At 30.0% G+C, this 24,310-nt stretch overlaps 2 protein-coding genes across 9 annotated transcripts in view; one reads left to right on the top strand and one right to left on the bottom strand.

Annotated features, from left to right (window-relative positions):
* Nucleotides 1–13,176, bottom strand: part of LOC111630235 (beta-mannosidase-like) — a 35,624-nt gene extending 22,448 nt beyond the window's left edge. For 6 of the 7 annotated variants that reach the window (XR_002757480.1, XR_002757479.1, XR_002757481.1 and 3 more), the window contains exons 1-2: nt 12,944–13,176; nt 10,387–10,423 (exon numbers count right to left, since the gene is read on the bottom strand). Coding sequence is in view for 3 of the 7 variants with exons in the window: in XM_023374303.1 (XP_023230071.1) it covers nt 10,387–10,423; nt 12,944–12,977 (71 nt within the window). In the remaining 4 variants the exon portion in view is untranslated. Of the gene's footprint in view, nt 1–7,603; nt 10,424–12,943 lie in introns of those variants that run through there. The other variant, XM_023374301.1, reaches the window with a different exon arrangement.
* A 259-nt stretch (nt 13,177–13,435) lies between these two features.
* Nucleotides 13,436–23,750, top strand: LOC111630239 (EF-hand domain-containing protein 1-like). Of its 2 annotated transcripts, none has more exons than XM_023374314.1 (11): nt 13,436–13,699; nt 14,572–14,784; nt 14,867–15,016; nt 21,119–21,256; nt 22,103–22,330; nt 22,404–22,524; nt 22,602–22,822; nt 22,894–23,040; nt 23,104–23,398; nt 23,442–23,534; nt 23,621–23,749. In XM_023374314.1, the coding sequence occupies exons 1-10, from the start codon at nt 13,646–13,648 to the stop codon at nt 23,507–23,509; spliced, it is 1,635 nt and encodes a 544-aa protein (XP_023230082.1). In that variant the 5' UTR covers nt 13,436–13,645; the 3' UTR covers nt 23,510–23,534; nt 23,621–23,749. The 2 variants fall into 2 exon arrangements, with proteins under 2 accessions (XP_023230082.1, XP_023230081.1); XM_023374313.1 differs by having other exon boundaries at nt 13,438–13,699; nt 23,462–23,534; nt 23,621–23,750.
* Nucleotides 23,751–24,310: the final 560 nt, after the last annotated feature.

Raw genomic sequence — 24,310 nt, 5'->3', positions numbered from 1 at the left:
CAGGAAAAGCTCACTTGATGTTTACCTCACCAGCAGCTCCCTCTTAGGCAACATTGGCACTTGTTACACCATCAACCAGGTCAAAAGATTACAGTCTTACCTCACTGTTGCCAATACTTGGCAAAATCCTGGACACTCTACTTTCAAAAAGGCTGGAATTTGTAATGGAGAAATCAGGTTTCCTACATAACAACCAACATGGTTTCCACAAACACAGGAGCACCATAACTGCTCTACAACAGATGATGGGGATCATTGGCAATGCGAAAACCAATAACAAACACACACTGGCCGTGGCAATTGACTTTTGAGAGGCCTTTGACCATGTGTGGTGGCCAACCATCCTCACGGCTCCAGAATAAATTAAATGCCCCAGGAATATATATGGGTTTTATAGAAGCTTCCTATCAGAAAGGATAGCCAACATTACGACTGGAACCAGCAGCATTATCAAAAACATAAACAGAGGGTGCCCGCAAGGGTCAAGGTTGGGGCCCATCTTGTGGCTGGCATTGTATAACGAAATTTTCAAAATGCAAGATACCCCTCTGAGAGATACCACGATAAATATCCTTGAATTTGCAGACAACACACTAGTTCTTATGGCACAAAAATCAAGTTCTGCAGGTTGAAATGAATAAACTTCTCAGTAAAATAAACCAATGTGCTGAAAAGAGAAAACTACTTATAAAATATGCAAAATGTGCCTGTATCACATTTCCATGACTTCACCCTCTGGTTAATAGGCTCGCCATAGAACTTTCTGGCCAACATATAAAATACAGCCCAGTCATTAAATACCTGGGAATAAACATTGAAATGTTAACCTGGAAGCCATCACCCTTGACACATTCCCTCAGGTGCATTTCTCAGAATACATGGGAGATCAATTCTAACACTAGCTGGACTATTTACCGGTGTGCCATCAAGCCTGCAGTCACATATGGGACAGAGGTCTGGGGAAAAGTGGCTACTAAGCAGGATATCAAGAGGAAACTTTTATCAATACAATGCATGAACCTTATCCCCATTGCAAAGGCCTACCAGACATGCTTTACAGATAATCACAAACATACTACCTGTTCACTTACATGTCTTAAAAATTCACTGGAAACATCAACTTTTTGGACAATCAGCTGATGGTTTGCAGACTTCCAACCACCATCTGTTAATGAGTGACCTTATCAGGGACATTCAACAATATGACCTCAACACAGCACAGAGGGGCAACATTGTACACCCTGCAAAGCCATGCCCAGAAATTAAGGAGAGTTGAAAAGATAGCAACAGTGGATACAAAAATCTTCACCGATGGGTCAAAGTCAACAGAAGGTGTAGGATGTGCTGTGGTGATGTGTAACAAGTACGACAGGTCCATCTTCCAAGCTAATTACAGACTCAAAGAACATTGCTCAAATAACCAGGTGGAGAGCCTGGCCATTCTCAGGACTCTCCATTACATAAAAGACAATCAAAGACTACACAATAAGACAATCAATATATTCAGTGACAGCAAAACAGCACTTGCTAAGTTCAAACGGTTACGAACAAGACTGTCTATTGTTCAAGAAACCATCAACCTTCTTGAAACACTCCAAAGAAAAGGAGCGACCATTTACTTTAACCGGGTTAAGGGACATTCAGGAGTTAGCAGAAATGAGCGGGCGGACCTGTTGGCGAAAAGGGCCACAAGGTTGGACATGCCCATATCACTAAGAACTCTTCCAATAAGCCTCATTAAGACCAAGTTAAACAACACCATAAGGCAAGTGTGGCAACACTGGTGGAAATCAGGGGATACAGATCATAACACTTGGTAGAAACTCGAAGGTGTGTCGCCTTCGAGTTTCTACCAAGTGTTATGGACAGAGAAACTAAGAACGCCTACCAGCCCAACTCTGCCACCTCACAATTCATAATGGACCATGGAAACTTCTGAGCATATCTGAAATGGTTTCTTAATAAAGAGGACGCAAAATGCCTCTGCTCCATGGATGAGGACCAGGACGCAAAGCGCACAATTTTCTTGTGTCCAAAATATAAAGCAAAAAGAAGGCTTCTGGCAGGCACCCTGGCTGATGTTGGCTTTCACTGGCCTTGCCAGATGAAAAATTTCCTTACCAACCATAGGACTCTCCAGGCTTTTGAAACCTTCATCAGGGCAACAGACATCTTGAAGTCCACCAGGTAGTCAACCCTCCTGGTAACAATCAACTTGGGCTAGGTATCTGTGAAAGTCTACTCTGGGACTATATGTCTCTGGCTGTCCCTAATATTGTCTGTGCCTTACAGCATTGTAGGATAGGCTTGTCAACAGGCATAAATTGTGGCACTGTTTTTTGTTCTTTGTTTTAAGGTAGTCAGTGTCTTAACCACCCTTTAGTCATGCACCACCAGACCTGAAGGAACAATGTCATTGTCCCTGGTCCCTTCATGGGAGAATTTTTTGCTTGCATTTTTTGTACCCTCCAAGGCCATGGAGGTTTTCTCCTTCTTGATAGGGGATGTACTGTACATATGCATTTGTTTGTGTGCAGGCCCTTTAGCAAGGTAACTGTTAAGGGCCATTTCACCCAGTTTTGGGCTGTTTTTGTACTTATGGTTGTTCTCTTTTGTTCCCTCCCAAGGCATGGAAGATTTGTCTCTTTCTCCCAATCGGGTTGTACATTCGCACATATATGTTTGTTGAGCTCCAAGACAAGTCAGACGAATTGGGGCTCCTACTTTCTCTTTCTTGAGTATTACAAATAGTCAAAATACCACTATATTTTGACTATTTGTACTTCTTGTATTTAATAAATGGCACTTGGCAGGTACTCTGAGATGTCATATTTCACATTTTCCTATCTATCTTTCTCTTCTCTTCACTCTTCTCATTTCTACTATAACTCTTCATCTTTCCTTTTCCAAGGCTATACGTAAAGGCCTTCTATCCTTTAGTAAATGTAAATGTTATTACAATTTATTACAAAGTTAATTTATGTTACCATTAAAATGAACAAAAAAGTTAAGAAATGCCAATTTATGTTAAAAAATTAATTTTGGGAAAAATAGACATTAGAAAAAAGAAAAGCAATAACACAAGAAAATTTGATATTGTTCTTTTGACATTATTTACAATTTTAATTGATTCAATTGATGAAAAAATTTCATTTTCAAAACTTTTGGTCCTGAGAAAATTTTCCTGTATTTGTCTATTATTAATGATCAAAAAATATCTTTTTTAACTGATAAATACAGTAAAATGTAAAACCCCTACTTTGTGACCACCAATGGTTCCAAGAAAATGTGATTTTTACAAGAGGTGTCACTTTGGAGGAGTTTTCATTAAATCAAATAACACACCATACTTTATGATACTGTATTTGTTTTAATTTTGTATTACAAATTTGATTTACAATCCTATTTATGATTTTGAAGGGACCAAGAAAAATACTGTAACAGTGAAAAAAATGCATGTGCAAATTTACTTTTGAATTGTTTTCATAGTGAATATAGTTATTACAATAGTATGATGCAACACAAATTAAAACTACTGTATACAACTGAATTTGTTTGTAATTCTTAATGACAAAGATTCAATTTACTACATATATAAAACATTTGAACAACATATAAGAAGTAAAACAGTGTGAAATTAAGTCATATACTTTTAAAAAATTGGTGAAGTTTTGTTTGTTTGGCCATCAGCCATAGGATTCAGTGGCGTAGCGTAGTAGGGGCGGCACTTTTTAGGGTGTGGCAAAATTTCACAATAAATAATAATAATAATAATAATATCTTGTAAAAATTTGAACCATTTTATTTCATATTTCCGTAGCACTTACAATTCGGACCGATTGAAATGAGCACGGAATAGTGTTACCATCCGGATAGTCCAGGAATCGACTCACTGTCTGGGTGAACTATTAATTTTACCCGGGGATATTGTGCGCAACCTGTTTTTTTTTTTTTTTTTTTTGAATTGTACGATTCATTCGTATCCATATACACCTCCATTATCCAATAGAGCTAGGTCATCTAGGTTACTTATGTTACTCCCACCCAAGTCTCCATAGTCATTAACTGTAACTGATTTAGAACTGGCATGCACTGCACATTATTCTTCGCATTGCAAAATGACGTACAAATGCGTCAGGAACTTCTGTTCAAACAAACCTCGCCTGCCATCCGGGTCAGCGATTTTAAAAAGGTGGCAACCCTAGCATGGAATTTTTCATTACTTATTCTGTGACAAAACTGAATTTTAGTCTTTTAAATTGAGATACCTAAATAAGGGGACGGCGAAATTTTCCTTTGCCCCGGGCGGCTGACACCCACGCTACGCCACTGATGGGATTATATGTATTTTAGTTATATTTTATTTTTCTTTATATTCAATTCTTCTCTTTTTGTCATAACTTTCTTCTAGAAGCTTCTGTCTTAAATCTTATTGCCTTAAGGAGGGATTATCCCTTCTCAGAACTCTTGGTAGAACAAAAAGGTAAGGAAAGTATCACTTCCCCAAATTTTTGGGGGAAACAAAAGAAAGGAAGAGACCTAAGGCAAAACAGTGAGAGGAAGGGCCATTCCTGGTCAAGATCTCGAAGTGGACAGCAGGACAAGACAGTGCTCCAACTTTGAGAATAGTCACAAAGGGGACTGCGAAGCCAGGGAAAACTGTAGAGGTTGAGGAATTAAACTGAAGAAAGATCATAAGGACAGTGAGTGCGACCAGAGATCTCTGAGGCACCAAGTTCTCAGAGGAGGAAGACATCCGAAAGCATATTATTGAGGTGGCACCTTCCACATTTGTACCTTCCAACTAAATGAAACCCAGGTATTTTCTACCTTCTTCTGTCTACTTGTCGTGTTTTCCTAAGAGTCTGCTTTTCCTCTTTCTCTTAGGTTTAAGATAGATATAAGATTAGTTGTAAGTCAGTCGGGTTCATACTGTATGTTATGTGCGCATTGTTCACATGCTTATGGGAGGACAATAGACTATCCTTTTGTTTAATTAATAGTAATATTAAATCTGTAAAGTTGAGATCTGTACTAAAAGAACTGGTTTGGAGAGAAATAAAGGATATTCTGTTTGTATATCTGTTTTGTGTATCACTATTAGTAATGTTTGTTTGCAGACCTTACTATCTCTCAGTAACGAACCACCACAGTTTCTTGTTTTCTTCAATGGATTTTCCACATACTTACCAGTATAGGACATCAGTCAAACTCAAACTCTAGTCTTATGAAAAAATGAGGAATTATTCCAAAACGTTAGCTCAAACTGACAGTAAATAGTGAAAACAAAAGAGAAACTGAAAACAATTTTTATTCTCTTAATAAAATTGGTTCATACTACAAAATGTGGAAAGCAAAAATGTTCAATGTGTTGGACTTATGGAATGATTTACTAAACAGGAAATTTGTCAGAAATGACCTCATGTTATGTATTATTTGCTCTAATTTTTGATTTTCTGGTGATTCACTGTCAGTTTGGACTAAGCTGAAGGGAATATATAATTTACTTTTTCACTTTTTTTAATAAATAGCTTTAAATTAATTTTTTACTTCAAAGTGAACAACACAAGTGAGAAAAAAAAAATGCTATAGGGTACCAAAAAATACAACATGTAAGTTCAAAATCATATAAATGAAAAACATATTTTATGATGGAGAAAGTATGGTGCAGAAAGTATTTAATGCATATTTGTAAAAAAATATACAACTGAGAAATGTATAAATGAGGTTTGACTATATTGCAAATGGGGAAAAAATTACTAATTATACAGTTGACTCCCCTATAACATGGTAAATACGTTCCGTTCTTTATGAATCAATTTTGTACAAGTCCTTGCCAATCACAGCCCGGCACGTATGCACTTTACGGACTACGGCTGTTTGAAAGGTTTTCTTCCATAAAATTAATCGATTCCTAAACTAATTTGACTCAACATTTCCAAAATATGTATATTTTTTTGGGAATAATCCGTATAAACTATGCTATAAACAAAAAATTGTAGGATTACTTACCGAGTTTGCACCGTTCGACGTCACCATTGCTTAAGCTTGTTTTCGTCGCGGAGCAGCGCACCAAACGGCGGCCGCGATTTCTGATAAGTTATTTTTCTGCGAAAACTTAGTTGAACTTTGGAGACATCATTAATAGAAATAATTTTTATGGCCGTTGAATAAGAAATGTTTNTGTTCAGAAAGTAATTTCGTTTTTTTTTACCACTAGATGGATTAGTCATATTTTTCCCACCATTTTCATTCTAAACCGTATTATCATTATATATTTTGACAGCTAGCATTTTAAGGCTTATTTGTAAAAATTTTGTTTGATTTTGTGCAATTGTTTATTTTTTGTTTCCCATCAAATATGGAAGATCGAAAGCAGCATTTTTGGCATATTTTGCTCTTTTATTACCAAAAAGGTAAGAATACTGTTCAAGCAAAAAAAAAATTGTGTGACGTGTATGGGGAAGATGTATTGACAGAACGACAGTGCCAAAACTGTTTATATTTCCTACAGTATTTATATATGCAGTATTATACATATTACTACATTACACTGCAGTATTATACATATTACTACACTACACTACAGTATTATATATATTTGCCAGAACAAAATTTTGTTCTGGCAATTTCAATATTGAAGATGCACCACGTTCTGGATGGCCAGTTGAAGCCAACAAAAACAAAATAAAGGTACTGATTGAAGCAAATTGCCAAATAACAACATGTGAAATCACTAAGAGATTAAATCTGTCAAATTGAACTGTTTATGATTACTTGAAACAAATTGGTTTTGTTTCAAAGCTTGATATATGAGTTCCACATGTTCTTAAGGTGAGATGCTATCTTTGGTGGGATTTTAAGGAAATTTTTTTTCGGCGCTTTTACCAGACAATTTAACAATTGATTCAAAAGTGTACTGCCATTGAGTAAATAAATTGAGTAATATCATTAAACAGAAAAGGCGGCCAGAATTGATCAACAAAACAGGCGGCCAGAATTGATCAACAAAACAGGTGTAGTGTTTTACCACGATAATGTCAAATTTCACACAAGTTTGGTAACTCATCAGAAACTGTTATAACTTAGATGGACGTGCTATCACACTAACCATATTCGCCAGATCGAGCACACTCAGATTATTACTTGTTCCGGTCTATACAATTTTTTTTAACTGCAAGACATTTACTTGAAATGACAATGTCAGAAATCACTTGGATCAGTTTTTTGTAAGCAATGATCAAAACTTTTATGAATGTGAAATCATGCTACTACCAGANATAAAAAAAATACATTATTTTTTTTACATATTCTGCAAATATTAAACTTGTGTGATGTTAATTTCATTTTAAATTTATAAAACAATGATAATATAAAGTTAAGAAAATTATCCAAAATATTGTTTAATTCATTCAATATGTAAAGTACAAGGTTCAATATTAAGAAAATGTTTAATTTTCACAACAAAATTTTATACCATATATAATGTAATTATTGTCTTACTATAAAGTAAATAAATACTAAAATTATTAAAAATTTGTTTATTTTTAATTTACATTCTAAAATATCAATAACAAATATATCATTTCAAAAAATTAACAATTATAATTTTTAATAGAATTTACAAAATATAGAAAACATTTTTAATTACAGACATCAAGCAGAGATCGAATATTAAGTTTCTTTTGCAACTGAAATGTAGTTATCCTTTCTTTTGAAAAGAATATTATGTCAAATTTTGAAGATATTAATAGAAATCCATTTGTTGAAAAGCGACCCTTTATTTTAGTTTCCAACCAAACAAATGGAGCAATATTATCACTGCTTAATGTAATCTTAAATTCCTGATTTTCTACAGTTGTATTATTGATAATTTCAATATTTTCTATAGATATATTTGCTTTCTTAATACCGCTTGCCTGCTTAAATGAAGAAAGAAACAGATAATTATTAGGACCCAATTGATGACCATCTTTATTTTTCACAGAAACAGTTAAAAAACATTCTTTAGATGATTTACAACCTGCTGCATTCAACAACCTTGTTTGTAAAACAGTAAAAATTGTTTGAGATGACTGTGGCAATTGATTAAATGTTAAGTTTTTCTTGTAAATAGAATTAAATGATGACCAATGATATATGTTTAAATATAAAGTTAAATTGTCAAATTTTTGAGTTTTATCTGAAATAAAACTCACAGTTATATTTGTACCATTTTTATATGGAGATACTAAGAAATCACTGAAAAAATTAACTGCAAAATAGTGGAGCATTTTCCATCTTCCACCATATTCAATAGAAGACCAAGTTGGTGCTTGCCATATATCATTTAATTGCCAATAAAGTGCACCCATAGTCTTTCCTTCTCCATTTATTATATCACTTTGACTCCGACGATAAAATTCCGTTTCTGTTTTTATACTCATTGCTTGTGCTATTTGAGATAGATATAAAAGATCCTTGAAAGCTTGAGGACCACATTTTATTTTTGGTAAAAATAAATGATTTAAGATGGATTTCAACATTTCTAAGCCACCAAACAAATGATGTTGTCGATGACTTACAAATTTTCCAAATGGATAAGTCCAGTCTTTAGGTAGTGAGACATTAGAAAATGTAATAAAAGAGGGATATGATTGAAAACCATATTCAGAAACAAATCTTGCTCGAGGGTAAATTTTCCAATCCCAACTATCTGAGGTATAATCATAAAAATGGACATCACCATAATGTGTGTCTTGTGGATTTGATGATATCCATCCATCCTTTTCTGTAATTTTACCATTTGATGGACTAGAAGGCAGGAATGGACGAGTGTTATCTTCTGTTACAATTGGAGCAATTGTTTTAATATACAAAGTAATGTAATCCTTTTTATATCTTTCATAGGATAAATATACTGAAGGCCACCATTTTTGTGCTATTCCCACTTCATTTTCATTATTTCCTGCCCATAAAACAATACTTGGATGATGCTGAAGTCTTTGAATTTGTTGTTTTACTTCTATAGAAACAGAATCTAGAAACTCTTTATTAACTGGATAAAGTGCAACAGCAAACATTAAATCTTGCCAAATAAGAATTCCTAATTCATCAGCTATTTTATAAAAACTATCTTGTTCATACATTCCTCCACCCCAAACTCTTAACATATTCATATTTGCATCTTTCACTGACTGCAAGAGATGACGAATATATTCTTCAGTAATTCTATCAGGGAAGCTATCTGCTGGAATCCAATTAGATCCTTTTGCAAAAATGGGAACATCATTAATTTTAAAATAAAAACTCAAACCAGAAGAACCTTTAATTTTTTCCTGTATTAATTCAACAAATCTAAAACCAATGCATATTGTTTTACTAGCTATTTCTAAACTAGATAAAGGATCAAATGTAACAGTAAGATTATATAATTTCTGCTTTCCATAACCATTTGGATACCATAATTCTATAGAATAATTTGTTGGAATATTTACTGTAATGTTCAGAACACCTCTGTTATTTAATAGAAATATCTTAGTTATCAAAATTAGTTTATTTAATTTAATAGTTACATTTGTACTTGTAGACATATTTGCATTTTCAAAGTAGACTGTTAAATTTAATTTCCATGAAATTATTTTATCATCAGATTTCTTTGGTATAGTGGCAACAGTAATATCACGAATAATGACTGTATCATAAGCTTCAATTCCAATATTTTTCCAGATTCCCATAGTTGGAAAAGAAGGCCCCCAATCCCAACTAAATGAACTTTGAACTTTTCTAATGAAATTAACATGACATTCTCCATTCTGAACAGGAGGAGGGCATATTGGAGGAACAACATATCTATATTTCTTCATATATTCATTACTCCTAGTTTTAGAATATTCAACAGGAGATATAAAAGATATTCTGATACTATTATTTGATTCCTTTAACAATGAGTTTAATTTAAGGTTAAATTTATAACGAACAAACATATTAGTTGATCTTCCAATGTATCTATTATTGATGTAAATATCTGCAATTGTATCTAATCCATGTGCTACAAGAAAAATACTGTTTTTTGATAAAATTTCTTTATTTAGATCAAATCTTCTATAATATTCCCAACTGTCTTTTCCTATCCAACGATAAAATTCATCATTAAATCGAAAATATGGATCATCAATAATACCTTGTCTTTTCAAATCAGTAAAAATACCTCCTGGAACTTTGGCAGGTATTATTATACTTCCATTACCATTTCTGACTTTCCATTCACCATCAAGTGTAATAAATGGAGAATATTTAGCTGTTGTCAATATTACAATTGAAATTAAATATGCACATACTGTCCACAAATTTATGGATGCCATTATGTTTTATAAACAGACAGTGAGGAAGTGTATTAAATCTTACCTCTTATTTGGTCCTAAAAATGATGTAACTATTTGATCTGAAATTTAAAATACTACATTTACTATATGAAATTATAAAAATAAAACAAAATATAAAAATAAAATATATCAAATAAATACAGTCAAACCCTGTTTATTTGGACCAAACAAGACTAGATCCAATATAGGTTAACAAAAATCCAGATAAACCAAAATTAGTGAGGTAATGAAATAGAAGTCTAAAATTTCTTACTTTTTAATGATTTAAAATAAACTTACATGGTTTACTGACCTGAAAACAATAGGAACATTACAGAAATAGAAAAATAAAAATTATTCAGTACATACAAACAATATATATTCTTATCCTTGAATATGTGAGATTGCTACATAGGTATACATATTAAGTTTATAATTAATGTTTCAACAATCTCACAAAACATCCAAATAATTTTTCCACGAAATGTATAAAAATTTAAAAATAAATGACTTCAGATCAATCTGGTTATTCTGGAAATCTGGATGAATGGGATCTAAATAAATGGAGTTTGACTGTATAATTTAATAAATTATAAAACTCAATAAAAATAATTTTATCATAGTAGTCTATTGATCATATTATTTTGTATTTTTATTTTTGTAATATAATGATGAACTGAAAACATTCATGACAGTCAAAACACAAGATATTTTAATAAATATTTTTGTGAATAATTTGGCATATGATATGATTGTCAGAAATTTAAAATGAACAGTTTTTACAGACAATAAAAAAATGACAAACATTTTTTATGTTAATAATTAAAAACTGAAAACTAGCCTCTAAATATTAGTTAAAGTGTCAATTATGTCCATGAACCATATCTTTATGATGTTAATAAAGTAGATATCAATCATAAACAGCCCTCAGCCCACAACTACCTAGAGACTAAGATACTAATATGTGGTCCTGTATAATAATGCATGAAGAATAATCAGGGGATAATTCAATATTATACCTATGTATCACTAAATAATTTGATATCAAAATACAGGTACAATACAATACTGATAAAAGGTATGATAGCGCAAAGTATAACCTTTACCAGTAAAAGTTTTATTAAGAAATTTGAAAATGTTTTTGATTGTACTAACAGCCATTATAGGATATCAACAAAGTAGAACATTGTATTCTGTTAGGATGTAAGTGGAATATAGCTAACATTTAAATGTATATAAGTAGAAAAAATAGTACAACATTAAAATGTATAAAATATAAGCTCATAGAATTAAATATAATATCATCTTAATATAGCATTTTTTATTTATCATTTTTTATTGTAAACTAGCTGTACCCGACCACGTGTTGCTGTGGCTCAAAATGTATCTATTATAAATATATAACACTCCCCGCAGGGGAAATTTCGAAAAATCCCTTCTTAGTGTACATTCTCTTGATGTACCCTATTAAAATGCAATCAAAAACACAAAAAACCGCATCTAAAATAGTATAATAGAAGCCCAGTTCTTCACGGTAAGCCTTAATTTTGTCTCTCTCCCCTGCGGGAGAATTTTGACATCTATACTGTATAATATAAAAACACCTCCGTATTCGAATGCAATGCTGTTTCAAAATTTCAAAGCAATCAGTGAAGAACTTTCAGAGATTTAAGATTTTGAACAAACGAACATTTACATTTTTATTTATATAGATTTAAGATGATACATGAATATATGTTACACAAAATGTATAAAACACCAGTCTATACTATACTAATTGAAATTTTACATCTATTATATCTGTGTCCCTTTATACTGACTTAAAAAACATATTTCCACGCAACTGATAAGCAATGTGCATCAGTCATAAGGATGCACATTCAGTGACCTCTGCACATTTAGTGTCATTTAGTATCAACATAACCTGTTTCATTTGAATTACAGCTGGAAAAACAACCCAATAATACGGCTATATTATTATATATATAATAGGTATCAACTCGTTTATCTAGCTAAAATTTTATATTTATCAAACATTAAATGTCTGGATAAATTTTCAATAATAATTATTTCAATAAATTATTTCTTTTACAGTTGATTGTTATTTGAGAAAGTTTCCTCTCCAGCAGATTATTTTATAATAAGCATATACATTAATGCAATATTCAGATATGTTAGACAATTTCCAAAACATCAACAATCTCATTTGTAATTTTTTGCTATAAACTCAATGTTTTCCATTAATTAAAATTTATAACTTTTACATAACAATTTCCAAGTTATTAAAATTTGAATACTAGATATATACAGGTAAATATGAATTTAGGACTGTCACTGAACTATTATTGATAGCTTATTTATTAGGTCAACGTTATTTTATTGATGGTTCACATATATATAAATTTTTTTCGAAAAATAAAATTCTATGCTTTTTAATAAATGATAATGAACATTGACACGATAGCCTTGGAGTAAAATTTACAACTTAAAATTACGTATTTAAATAGTAATATATTACGCATACAATACAAAAAGTTATAACTTACAGTATATTTTAGAAATAAATTTCCTGTATCGTTAACAAAATAAAATAATTTTACCTATCTTGGCCTCCAATGCTTTACTGCAATTCATGTGCAATAATGGAATTTAACCAATTTATCAAATCTCAAATGATAAGTAGTTAAGCCGCATAAATCAAAAACGAAAGTCCAAATTCCGGTCTAACACATTTGTCTCGTGTTTGTCAACAGCTGACACATAAACAAATACTATATTTTAATTAAATTCGCATATAGATGGCGACACTTACATCTTGAGAGATGCTCTTGTAATTGTAATAACGAATTTATAACTGTACATCGTCTTTATATTAATATTTAAATAGTTAATTAATTAATATTTCTATATTAGATATTTAATCTAAATTACAATTTCAATAAATTACGTTGTTAAATTTTAATCGATAAAATTTTTAATTAGAAATTTAAAATATAATTTTGTTAATAACAAACATCTCATTAGTAATAGATAAATTTTAATTTAATTTTTGGTAAGATTCTAGCTCCGAATGAGAAGTTTAAATAAATTAAATATAATTGGCCAAACACGCTCGATTGATCTGTATTGTAAATATCATCAGCCAATGAAATATTAGCTTTCGAATGTCAATCTATCACTGCTAGGTAACATTTGTTTACACGGTTTCCATTCATATTTTCGAACGTTCGGGTTTTCTTGTTTTTCATTTTTCATTTAAAGATTTTGCTTTATTATATCCGCATTTTAATTTTCAAAACGCCATGAACAAAGCCGATTTGCCGTTTTTGCCAGGCTTCTCTTTTATTGATCCGACGGTAAGTATGAAAATTCGAAATATTTTGAATTAAAAAATATAGGGCCTATTGTATGGTTAATCTGCACTAAACTATTCTAGACTTTGATTTTGCATCGATTTACACAATTCTATTTATGTTTATTAAATAGAAAATTTTTCTCTTCGATTTATTCTGCAATGATAACATTTACAAAAAAGAAAATAAACAAATGTTTAAATTTAAAATTCAGAATCAAATACAATTTTATATGAATTTTAATTGTGATTTTAGACACGCGGAAGATATATGAAATCGAATTAAGTAGAAATATTCTTTAAATTTGTTAAATGTTGTAAGGGTGGATTCAGACAGAGAAGCCCCCGTGAAGGGGTCTTCACTGTCAATAGTGGAGCTTTTTATAAGAAATCAACAGATAATCTGAGGTAAAATCTTTTTCAAAAAACTTTTTGGTTAATGAAAACAAAATGGTAAACAATCTAGAATCATAAACTTTTTAAAGAATTTAAAAAATGATTTTTTTTCCACTAAAATTAACTTATCCTCTTAACTTCTTTCTTAGTAGAGGAAAAAGTAAAATGGGAGTAAGCTACATAAATCTTATTTAAACTTTTTTAATTATTAAATCATCAAACATTTTTCTTAAAATTATAAAAAGAAAAATATCTGTTTTGGGAGCATTCGGAATCGTTTGCGAAGTGCGCGAATTGATAAATTATGATTTTACTGTATTTAATTAATTATTATATAGGTCTATATTATTTCTAATTTTATTCACTATAGTTTAAGACAAACTTTATTTATTTATCATAAGTTTTTGAAATAATTATTTGCACATTTTGAAAGACATCAGATTATTTAAAACTGTATACTGTATATATATTTGTTTTTAGAAATGCAAATTTTCGTTACCACAAACATTGACATACGATAAAGGTTATCGAATTCCATGTATAATTCAGAAACCGACTCCTAAATTAGCATGTGAATTTTTAGAAGCCGAAAACTGCTTAAAAAATGAAAAATTTAGAGATTTGACATATGGGCGAAGAGCTCAAGTACCCAAAAAAGTTTGGATTCCTGCTTTCGTGGCTTATGATAAAAAGGTATTAATAAATAAATAATTATTGCAAAAAATGGCCATTAGTACATTTTAAATTGATTTACTTTTTATATATTAATTTTTAGGTGTTGAGATTCTTCGCATATTTTAAGCAAACTGTTCCTTTTTCTTCTGATGATACTTATCGTATACGTAGAGTGAATATTTATTATTATCTAGAAGATGACACAATGCGTATAGTTGAACCGTCTATTAATAATTCTGGTTTGTTACAGGTAATCAAATTACACTTCTTTCTTTATGAATGACTTCGAGATTGATAATAGAAGTACCATATAACAAAGGTTGATTAGAATTAACTGATGGTACTCAGACATGCGTGGACCCGGCTTTACTGAACCTTATCGAATGAAACACGGTATACATTCAATTCCAGATCATGGGGTACAGTTTACGGGAAAAAATTAGTTGAAATTTTCACCACTATGGGAAAATGTAGCTCTGTTCAGTCGAAAATTTGTGTTTACGGCTGTGGGATTATTTGAAAGAGTGTTTATCAGGGGCGTGTGCACTTCGTATAGGAGCTAAAGGCCAGCATAGTGCGACGACTCCCAGTTGCTTTTGTAATGTTATGTGCGGCAGCTGATAACGTCGTTTCACGATTGCAACATTTGCTCAACAAAGAAGTATCCTACATTGAACATACAGTATACTATAAATGTGTAAAATGTAGTTTTGTTCTTCTAATAAAATTGCCTACTTGTCTTATAATTGTCATCCTTGCAGCGCCACATTTTTCTTAGCGGTGAAAATTTCAATTAATTTTTTCTCTCGTATATCTCTTCCCCATGATCTACGTTGCATGTGTACAGAATTTCATTCGATTGTTTCAGAAAAGCTGGCTCCGCGCATGTGAGTACCATCAGTTTATTCTAACCACTCTACATTTTTCAAACAGTAATTATTCGCCTTTGATAAAAAATGTACTATTATATATTATTTAATACACAAAACTTATAATTCCTTATAATAAATAATCTAGTTTCGATTAATGCTAATTACAGACTGATTTACGATTTTTTGAATGCTCTTGGAATGAAATTAACACAGATATTTTAAACTACTGTATTAATGCAAAAAATCAAAAAAATTTTAAATTAAAATTAGCAAAGATTTTGAATATTTATTATTTTATATAATTGCTTGATGTAGATAAATTCTAAGTATGATTTACAATCCAATGGAAGTGTTTCTAATTTTTAAATATATTTTCGTAAAAAATATCTAGACTTAAATTCTAGCTAGAAATACTTGCTCAATTTTAGTTTTAGCTTAACAAGAGAATTCTGAATAAAGAAAAAGAATTGCTACCAATGTTAAATAAATGATTATTACAGTCGTTTAATTCTTAAACGATAAATTGAAAATATTGTGTATTATTCGTATTATGTCTGTGCATATATTTTTTTTTCATCACAAACTAATCATTTTTTGAGAATTGAATAACATTCAATGTGTATTGTTTAATAATAGTATAATTATTAAGTATTAAGATGAATCAATAATAATAATGAAAAGATAATCCTTTAATTAAAGGATAAAAACTTAAGGTAATATTACGATCCGTTTAGGTAGGATAATTTGAAAGTTGTGTCATAATAAACACAGTTGTATGAAGTTCAAGTTCTGCCACAATAGAGTGGTAAGGTGGGTAGTAGTTTTGCCACGCGACAAAAGTGAAAATGCCACTGACCGTAGAGCAATGCTCTAAGTGTGTCATTGCAGGTTTAGCGCGTTCGCCGGAACCCGGCCCAGCGGTGTACGAAAACTCATCAGACATTTTGCAGGATCCCCTCTATAGTAGATTGAATATTCGGGTGTGTGTGGAAAATGCAATCGCATAATCCACTAATCGATGACAACTTGTTGCACACTGACATGAGTACAAGATTTTCTCTCCCGTCTTTGCATTGAAATATTTCGTTGCAACCTGTTGCAGACGTTGATATTAAATGTTGACATCAAACGTTAGCACGTCTGCAACTTCCGTATACATTACTTTTTTAAAATAATAGATACTGCGTTCGTATCATTTAAAAGTATATTTGAATTAAATGCAAATCACCAAAATATTTTTGGCTTCCTATATATGAATGAGAATTTAGATGACGAATATTTATTAAAATGTTGTCAAGATCTTCACTTACATTTGGGAGGAGATATCGACGTAACTGAAATGTTTGAAGAGATTAAGATGTTCCGATCGATAATGCGAGCCAATTATTCGGCTCTAGATGCGATGAAATACATTATAAAAAACAATCTTTCGAAACATACCAAAATTTATTAATTGCGTTACAAATGTTAACTACGTCAGTAACCGTGGCTTCAGCTGAACGTAGTTTCTCGCTGTTGAAACTAATAAATAATTATCTTCGATCATCAATAAGCCAAGACCGATTTACATCTCTGTCTATTCTTTCAATAGAAAGCGAAGTGGCAAACTCAATCAATTTTGATGACGTAATCAAAGATTTTGAGGCGAAAATAGCGAGAAAAATTATGTAATATTCATCTTATAAAAAATATATTTAACATCCTTTGTACTTTTAATAAATAATTTCTTATTGTGAAATTTGAGTATAGGATTTAAATGTATTCTGGCCCCGCAAAAGGTCACGCCGGCCCTGATATGATATACAAAGTGAGAACGTGACGACTGTTAAACACGAGCTTTTTCGTGTTTATGTTTTCAGGAAGGCACTTAAGTACGATTGCATAATGTATTGGTAACGTTTTAAAAAAGTGGTCAACTATGAAGTCTCACTCTGGTGGTCGTAAGAGTGATCCTGAGAAAAAAGCCCGTAATTACGTTGCATTGGTGTATATCTCGAGGAAAAGTCTATCACCGTTATTTTTAGAGTTGCCATACACAGATAGTCAACGCATTGGTCGACGTTACCTTGTAGAAATGTTGAACAATACGTGAACAATGCGTTGAGATATTGTATACAGCAGAGTCAACTCCAATGATTGTGACATTTTTTACCTTTGTCACAAGACAAAATTATTCAATGAAACTCTCACTTTACCTCTTCGTTGTAGTTTTGAACTTCATACAACTGATGAGTTTATCACGACAGTTCTCAAATATTTTTTGAAGATTATTGTTTCTCGTTATTTGTTAATTTCTGAAAAACACTGTAATTTTATATCAAAAATAAATATCTAGTTCTGATTCTGATAAAAATTTTCTTAAGATGTAATTTTGCTATTCTTGTTGTTTATAAATGTTTACATCATTTTTTCAACAAAGTATTTTAAATATGTACAATCTACAAACGTTTATATTTGTTTTTTTATTTATTATNTTTGGATATTTGGCTTTCAGATATTTATTTTTGATGTTTTTTGATGTTTATAATAATACTTGTATAACTTTTGTTTTGTTTTATGTATATGTTAATTTTCTCTGTAATAATGGATGGATTATGATATTTTTTTGTAATGTACATGTAACGAATTATTGTATACCCCGCATCATGGGCTCTGCCTAGTATGTCTAAATAAATAAATAAANTTACCTTGTAGAAATGTTGAACAATACGTGAACAATGCGTTGAGATATTGTATACAGCAGAGTCAACTCCAATGATTGTGACATTTTTTACCTTTGTCACAAGACAAAATTATTCAATGAAACTCTCACTTTACCTCTTCGTTGTAGTTTTGAACTTCATACAACTGATGAATTTATCACAACAGTTCTCAAATATTTTTTGAAGATTATTGTTTCTCGTTATTTGTTAATTTCTGAAAAACACTGTAATTTTATATCAAAAATAAATATCTAGTTCTGATTCTGATAAAAATTTTCTTAAGATGTAATTTTGCTATTCTTGTTGTTTATAAATGTTTACATCATTTTTTCAACAAAGTATTTTAAATATGTACAATCTACAAACGTTTATATTTGTTTTTTTATTTATTATAAATTTTGAAAAATTCGTATTATTACTCCACTGTGATAAATGATGGCTAAACGTGTAAGTACCAAGAAGTGAGGTTCTGAAATTGAATGGCTCAAAGATGATGCGAGACTTGCCTTAGAAATTTACTAATTGTAATAAAATTTATTTAAGTAATTTGCCATTATCACAATACATCAACTTTTATCATACATATACATATTATTAAATGCAGTTACATAATAGTACAGAAGAGCTTAAGATAGTTTTTTCCTACCTTCAAAACAACAATTAATTTGTCTGTTAAAAAATTGAAATCTATACAAAAACAATTAAAGCATTATGAAGTTTAATTTATTTTATTTTCACTGTTTCGATCCTTTTTTTTCCTAGAGAAAAAAAAAATGGATGAAGCAGTTTTGGTTATTTATAATAAAATATACAGTGTCATAATGTATGTATATATGTTTATACACTAAATATAAAGTTTTATTTAATGTAATTTCTTAATTTTATTTTTTAAAAATTGTTAATAAAAATATCCATTACTTTCAAACGTTATTCCTCAATGAAAGTGTAAAATTTTCATGTTTTAATTAGACATAGAGCACAAGTAAATTTTTGTTTACTTTAATTTTAATTATTAGTTTTGAATAGCCAACATGGAACTTTATCTCCGTTTGTTATAACATCAATGGCGTCAATTTACAAAAGATTACTTCCAATATAGTATATAGGAAAATATGTTCACAATATAAATTAACGATTATCGTTATGAGAATCGAAATTAATTCTAGAATACAGGTAAAATCTTTAACATAATTTTAAAAATCCAGCAACCAGTTGCGTAGCTTTCGCGGCTGTTATGAGACTTTATTTTTAAAATACATTTTATATTATTAATCATAATAAATATAACAAATAAAATTGTGTGTAGCGCCTCTATTATATTCTGTTATTAAAAAATATTTATATTATTAATTATTATAAAATGGCTAAAAGTTTTATTTTGAGGGTAGAAATGAGTTTTATAAAAAAAAAAAAAAATTATGAATTCTAATAACGAGTAAAATCTTCATTAAATCCGACCCCTCTCAAGATATGACAGATGATCCCTTCTACTTTTCCACTCCTTCGACCTTTAACCACCAAAATTTAACAGTATCAAAGCCCCTTATATACAAGCTACCACACCAAATTTCGTTTTTTAACCTTTACCCAGTCCTGGGATATTAAATGAAATATACGTTAACAAACACATACTGTATATCCTTGGGATTTTCTCCTGATTTTTTTTCTTTCTTTCTTACTTTTTTGATTTCAAGGAGTCTCAAAGAGTGGAGGTTTGCAAAAAATCCATAGGGTCAAATTTGACACGATTTGTTATGTATAACCTACATAATAGCCAGGAAATTAAAATGGAAAGGAAGAATATAAAAAAATCTCTCAAAGCAGAGATACCCGTATATTGAGAAATACATGTACCTTCTTTTCGTATGGGTTGCTCTTTTCCTAATCCTGAAGGGAACCACAAATTTCATTATCAACAAACAACAGAAAATTCATGACTTAACCTATTCTGCAAATATAAAAAAGTAACGAACGACATTTTTATGAAGTTATTTATTCGTTGTATGTTGACCAAAACCACATTCCTTGTTTTCAAGTTAATGTAGCCCTGAGTTCAGCCAAAGCTCCTTGTAAGAGCCCTGATCTGACATTGAATCATAGAATTTGAAGCTTCTTGCATAATGTACGATGTCCTTTTTTATAGTTTGTGTCCTTCCTTTTTATAGTCTGTGGACTGTACTATATCTAAGTATTGAGTGAAGTTGACAAAATTCAATTAGAATCCTCAGTGTTTCATTGTTACGAAGAAAAGGAAACATATCTATGATGAAGGCTAATTATAAAAATGAAACAAAAGAATTAAAAATTTATTTTTGTTCATTTTAATAAAATCGTAAATAAATTAAACCTCACAATTTATAAAGCTTTAAGTTATTGAAAGGTTAAAATATTCAAATCAATGTATATGCACGATTATGTTGTTTAGACTTTCACAATATAGGCTACAATCATGCATGTGAGGCCTATATAGTTAATTGTATTTGGAGACGTCTAGACATAGTACTTGTCTATTTTTTAGTGTTAAGAATATAAACAAAAATGTCTATAATCTATATTTAATATTTTTGTCTTATATTAATATTGTCGTATCTATTCATAAAAATTCATTTTAGCTATAAAAAGTATTGAAAAATCGTTTTAAATTGCTATGAAAAAAAGAGGAATTCCAACATATATAATGAGAAAAATATTCTAATTTTTTTCGAGATTGCTTAAAAATGTACAATTTCCAAAATAAAATAACTTATTTTTATAAAAACCACAAATTAATTTTTTTAGGGAGTTTTACTTAGGCGACAAAGATTTCCAAAGAATTCATTAGGAGAATTTTGGAACTGGGGAGATCTTAATATCGCTATGAATTTCACCATTTACGGGAATACTTATCGCATATATGATTGTGACAAATGGACAAAAGTAAGTAAATAAATATATATATATATACTTTTATAGTACTGTATGTATATGTAGGCTATATATATGCGTGTGTGTGTGTTATAGACTAAGTGATTAATAAAGGTATTGTAAATAATGCTCATGTATTGGTAACGTTTTAAAAAAGTGGTCAACTATGANTCAATATGAATAGTGCTATCATCTGTCAGGTAAAGTGATGATAAATACCAAAACGACATTTCAGAAGTTTCCTTTAAGTTGATTTTTATGATTTAATTAGGCTATATAATTTTATTAATAATACTTTTTGTTAACATTAATTTAATTAATACAGTTAATAGCCTAATACATTTAAAATTATTCCAGCTTGTAAGGAAAATTTTCACAAATTATTTTGTTGAAAGCTATGTGCAAAATAATTGCCAAAGTAAATTTATTTTAATAATGATTCTAATTATTATATAATGCATGTTGATTATTAAAGTTTTATGTAATTAATATATCTATATTAAAATTAACATATAATATGACGTATTGTTCCTAAGATACTCTGAAATAATTGACAAAAACAAATATTTCTTAACGAAAGTGTTTTTTTAATCAAATTATCCAAAAGAAATAAGTTTTATTCATAATGTCTGTTCAATTTAATAAATTAATTAATATTTATCAGGCTGCACGGCCGCTTTAGTCATTATTCATAATGGCCGGGCATTATAGATAATGACGTATTAGTCACTTGGTCCATAACATATACATGTTATGTATGTCAAGTATAAATGATTTATACATTATATATAATATATACTGTATAAATCATTTATGCATAAATAATATAATTTTATATTTAAATATTAATTCTAACAGGAATTTCTCACGAGTGAAGGAATAGAAGTGAACCCTTCGGAAACCCCACCAGTGGATCCATATTTAGAAAGACAGAAATTTTCTGCTTCACGTAAATTATATACTACACCATCCCCTGTAGATTCGCTTTGGAAATTTCTTCATTTCGATCGTCAAATACTTCGATTTTATTGTATTTGGGATGACAGAGATAATATGTACGGAGATATCCATTATTGTATTTTAAATGTATGTCTTTTGTATTTTTATTTGAAATAATAGTTAATAATTTCTAAACCAAAAAATAAACTTTTATTTAAAGTATTATCTAGCAGATGATTCTATTGAAATTTTGGAAGTTCATGAAGTAAATAATGGTCGAGATCCTAATCCAGTTCTAGTAAAACGACATAGAATACCAAAAGATAGATCTGCCGTATCAGGTAATTTATTTATTAAAATGAAATGAAGCTAACTTTTAATTATAACTTCAGTTATAAAATCGTTTCTGTTCTTTCAGATGATTTTCCATCAATTAATTTAGATCTAACAGAAGCAGAACTAGATAAATTTTATTCTCATAAAGATCTGGGAATCGGCAAAACATTGCTTATATATAACAGAAAATTATTTTTATATGATTGTGATTCTTTCACTCAGGAATTCTACAGAAAATATTACGGTGTTGAAGATTTTACGCCCATTGATGTTAGACCGAAACCTCCGAAAGTTTTCGTTCCCGTAAGTAATATAAATGTGATTGAGGTTTTAATGATTAGTGTCGCTTAACAATATTTTCTATTGATAAATAGGAACTCCCTCCTCATACAGACGGTTTTGGCACATGGGAAGATTCTCTTCAATCTTATTATAATATCACTTTAAGACCAAAAATTTATACAGATTTAGCAAAATTTCTTTTGAATCATCCGAAATACTTGAGATACACTGCCATAATGGTAAGGAATTTAATGATGTTTGTCTGTTATTTTTAAGTTTTCATATAATTTAAACCATTATAGGATCCTAAATATCCGCACGATAAAGATAGAAAATTTATTATCTACTATTATCTTTCTGATGATACTGTAATGATATTCGAACCACCAATTACCAATTCTGGTTTTATTGGTGGTACATTTCTCTCTCGACAAAAACTTTTAAAAAGTGGCGGAATCTATGAAGAGCCCGTTTATTATAGTTTAAAAGATTTCTTTCTCGGAGCAGTTATCGAAGCTGCTGGACAAAAATTTATCATTGAAGATGCGGATCAATATGTATTGAATTACATGGAATTACATCCAAATCTTTTTACAGGTTGGTTCTTTACTGCTACTAATAATAATGTTTAAATTTATAGCAACTAAATATATCTTTCAGAATCTTCTATCGCTAGTATGCGCGCAAAATTTAAAAGTGATGGACTAGAACTTGATCAAAATCTTGGACCTAAGTATGTGTAACGTTATAAATAGACTATATTTACATTATTTCTCTTCTGTACTCAGAATGATATTTTAATATAAATTTATTTTTCAGAAAAGAAACTATTCTTTATCCAACTTCGGAAAATCCTGTTTCGTTTACGAAAACATAAATTTTTATTTGAAAAATTAATGATTTTTAAATAAAAAATTTCAAAAATAAACCTAATTTTAACTAGATCTATGTATAATATGTAATCATCTAAATATGCTTTAGAAACTTAAAATTCTAAACTATTGAAAACAAGTTATTATTATTATTATTATTACCAATATTTTCTACATATTTAAAAAATTCAGTTTAAAGGTCATTTGATTTAAAACTAGTAACTAAATGCGATACATTGTAAATGATTTTATAAAATCTGAATTGCTAAAAATTTTTTAATAATTTTTGCTCCGTAGACTTAACAGTCTTATAATATAAATATAATTTATCTTTTTTTTTCTTCTTTAATTAGATATAATAATGCTTACAGATACTTATATTTCTGCAGAATTCGATAATTCTAAATCACCGATCATCCTTCACCCTTTGAAGAAAAAAATCAATTTAAAATCTGCCAGCCTTCACCTCGTGTCATGATCTTTCAATCGCCAATCAGTAACTAACCTTTATCAAATGCAGATTGCATAACATAAAATATGTAGTGTTGTATATAAGTATAAATATACAGTTAGAAATATATATATATATATTAATATATATATATATATATATTACTGTGAATGACCGATATCTGGC

Source organism: Centruroides sculpturatus, unplaced genomic scaffold, assembly GCF_000671375.1.
Source record: "Centruroides sculpturatus isolate CEXI.00-Female unplaced genomic scaffold, Cexi_2.0 scaffold553, whole genome shotgun sequence".
In the NCBI taxonomy this organism is placed as follows: Eukaryota; Metazoa; Arthropoda; class Arachnida; order Scorpiones; family Buthidae; genus Centruroides; species Centruroides sculpturatus.
Note: the sequence above shows the minus strand (reverse complement) of the source record. Positions and strands in the feature narration are given on the sequence as shown.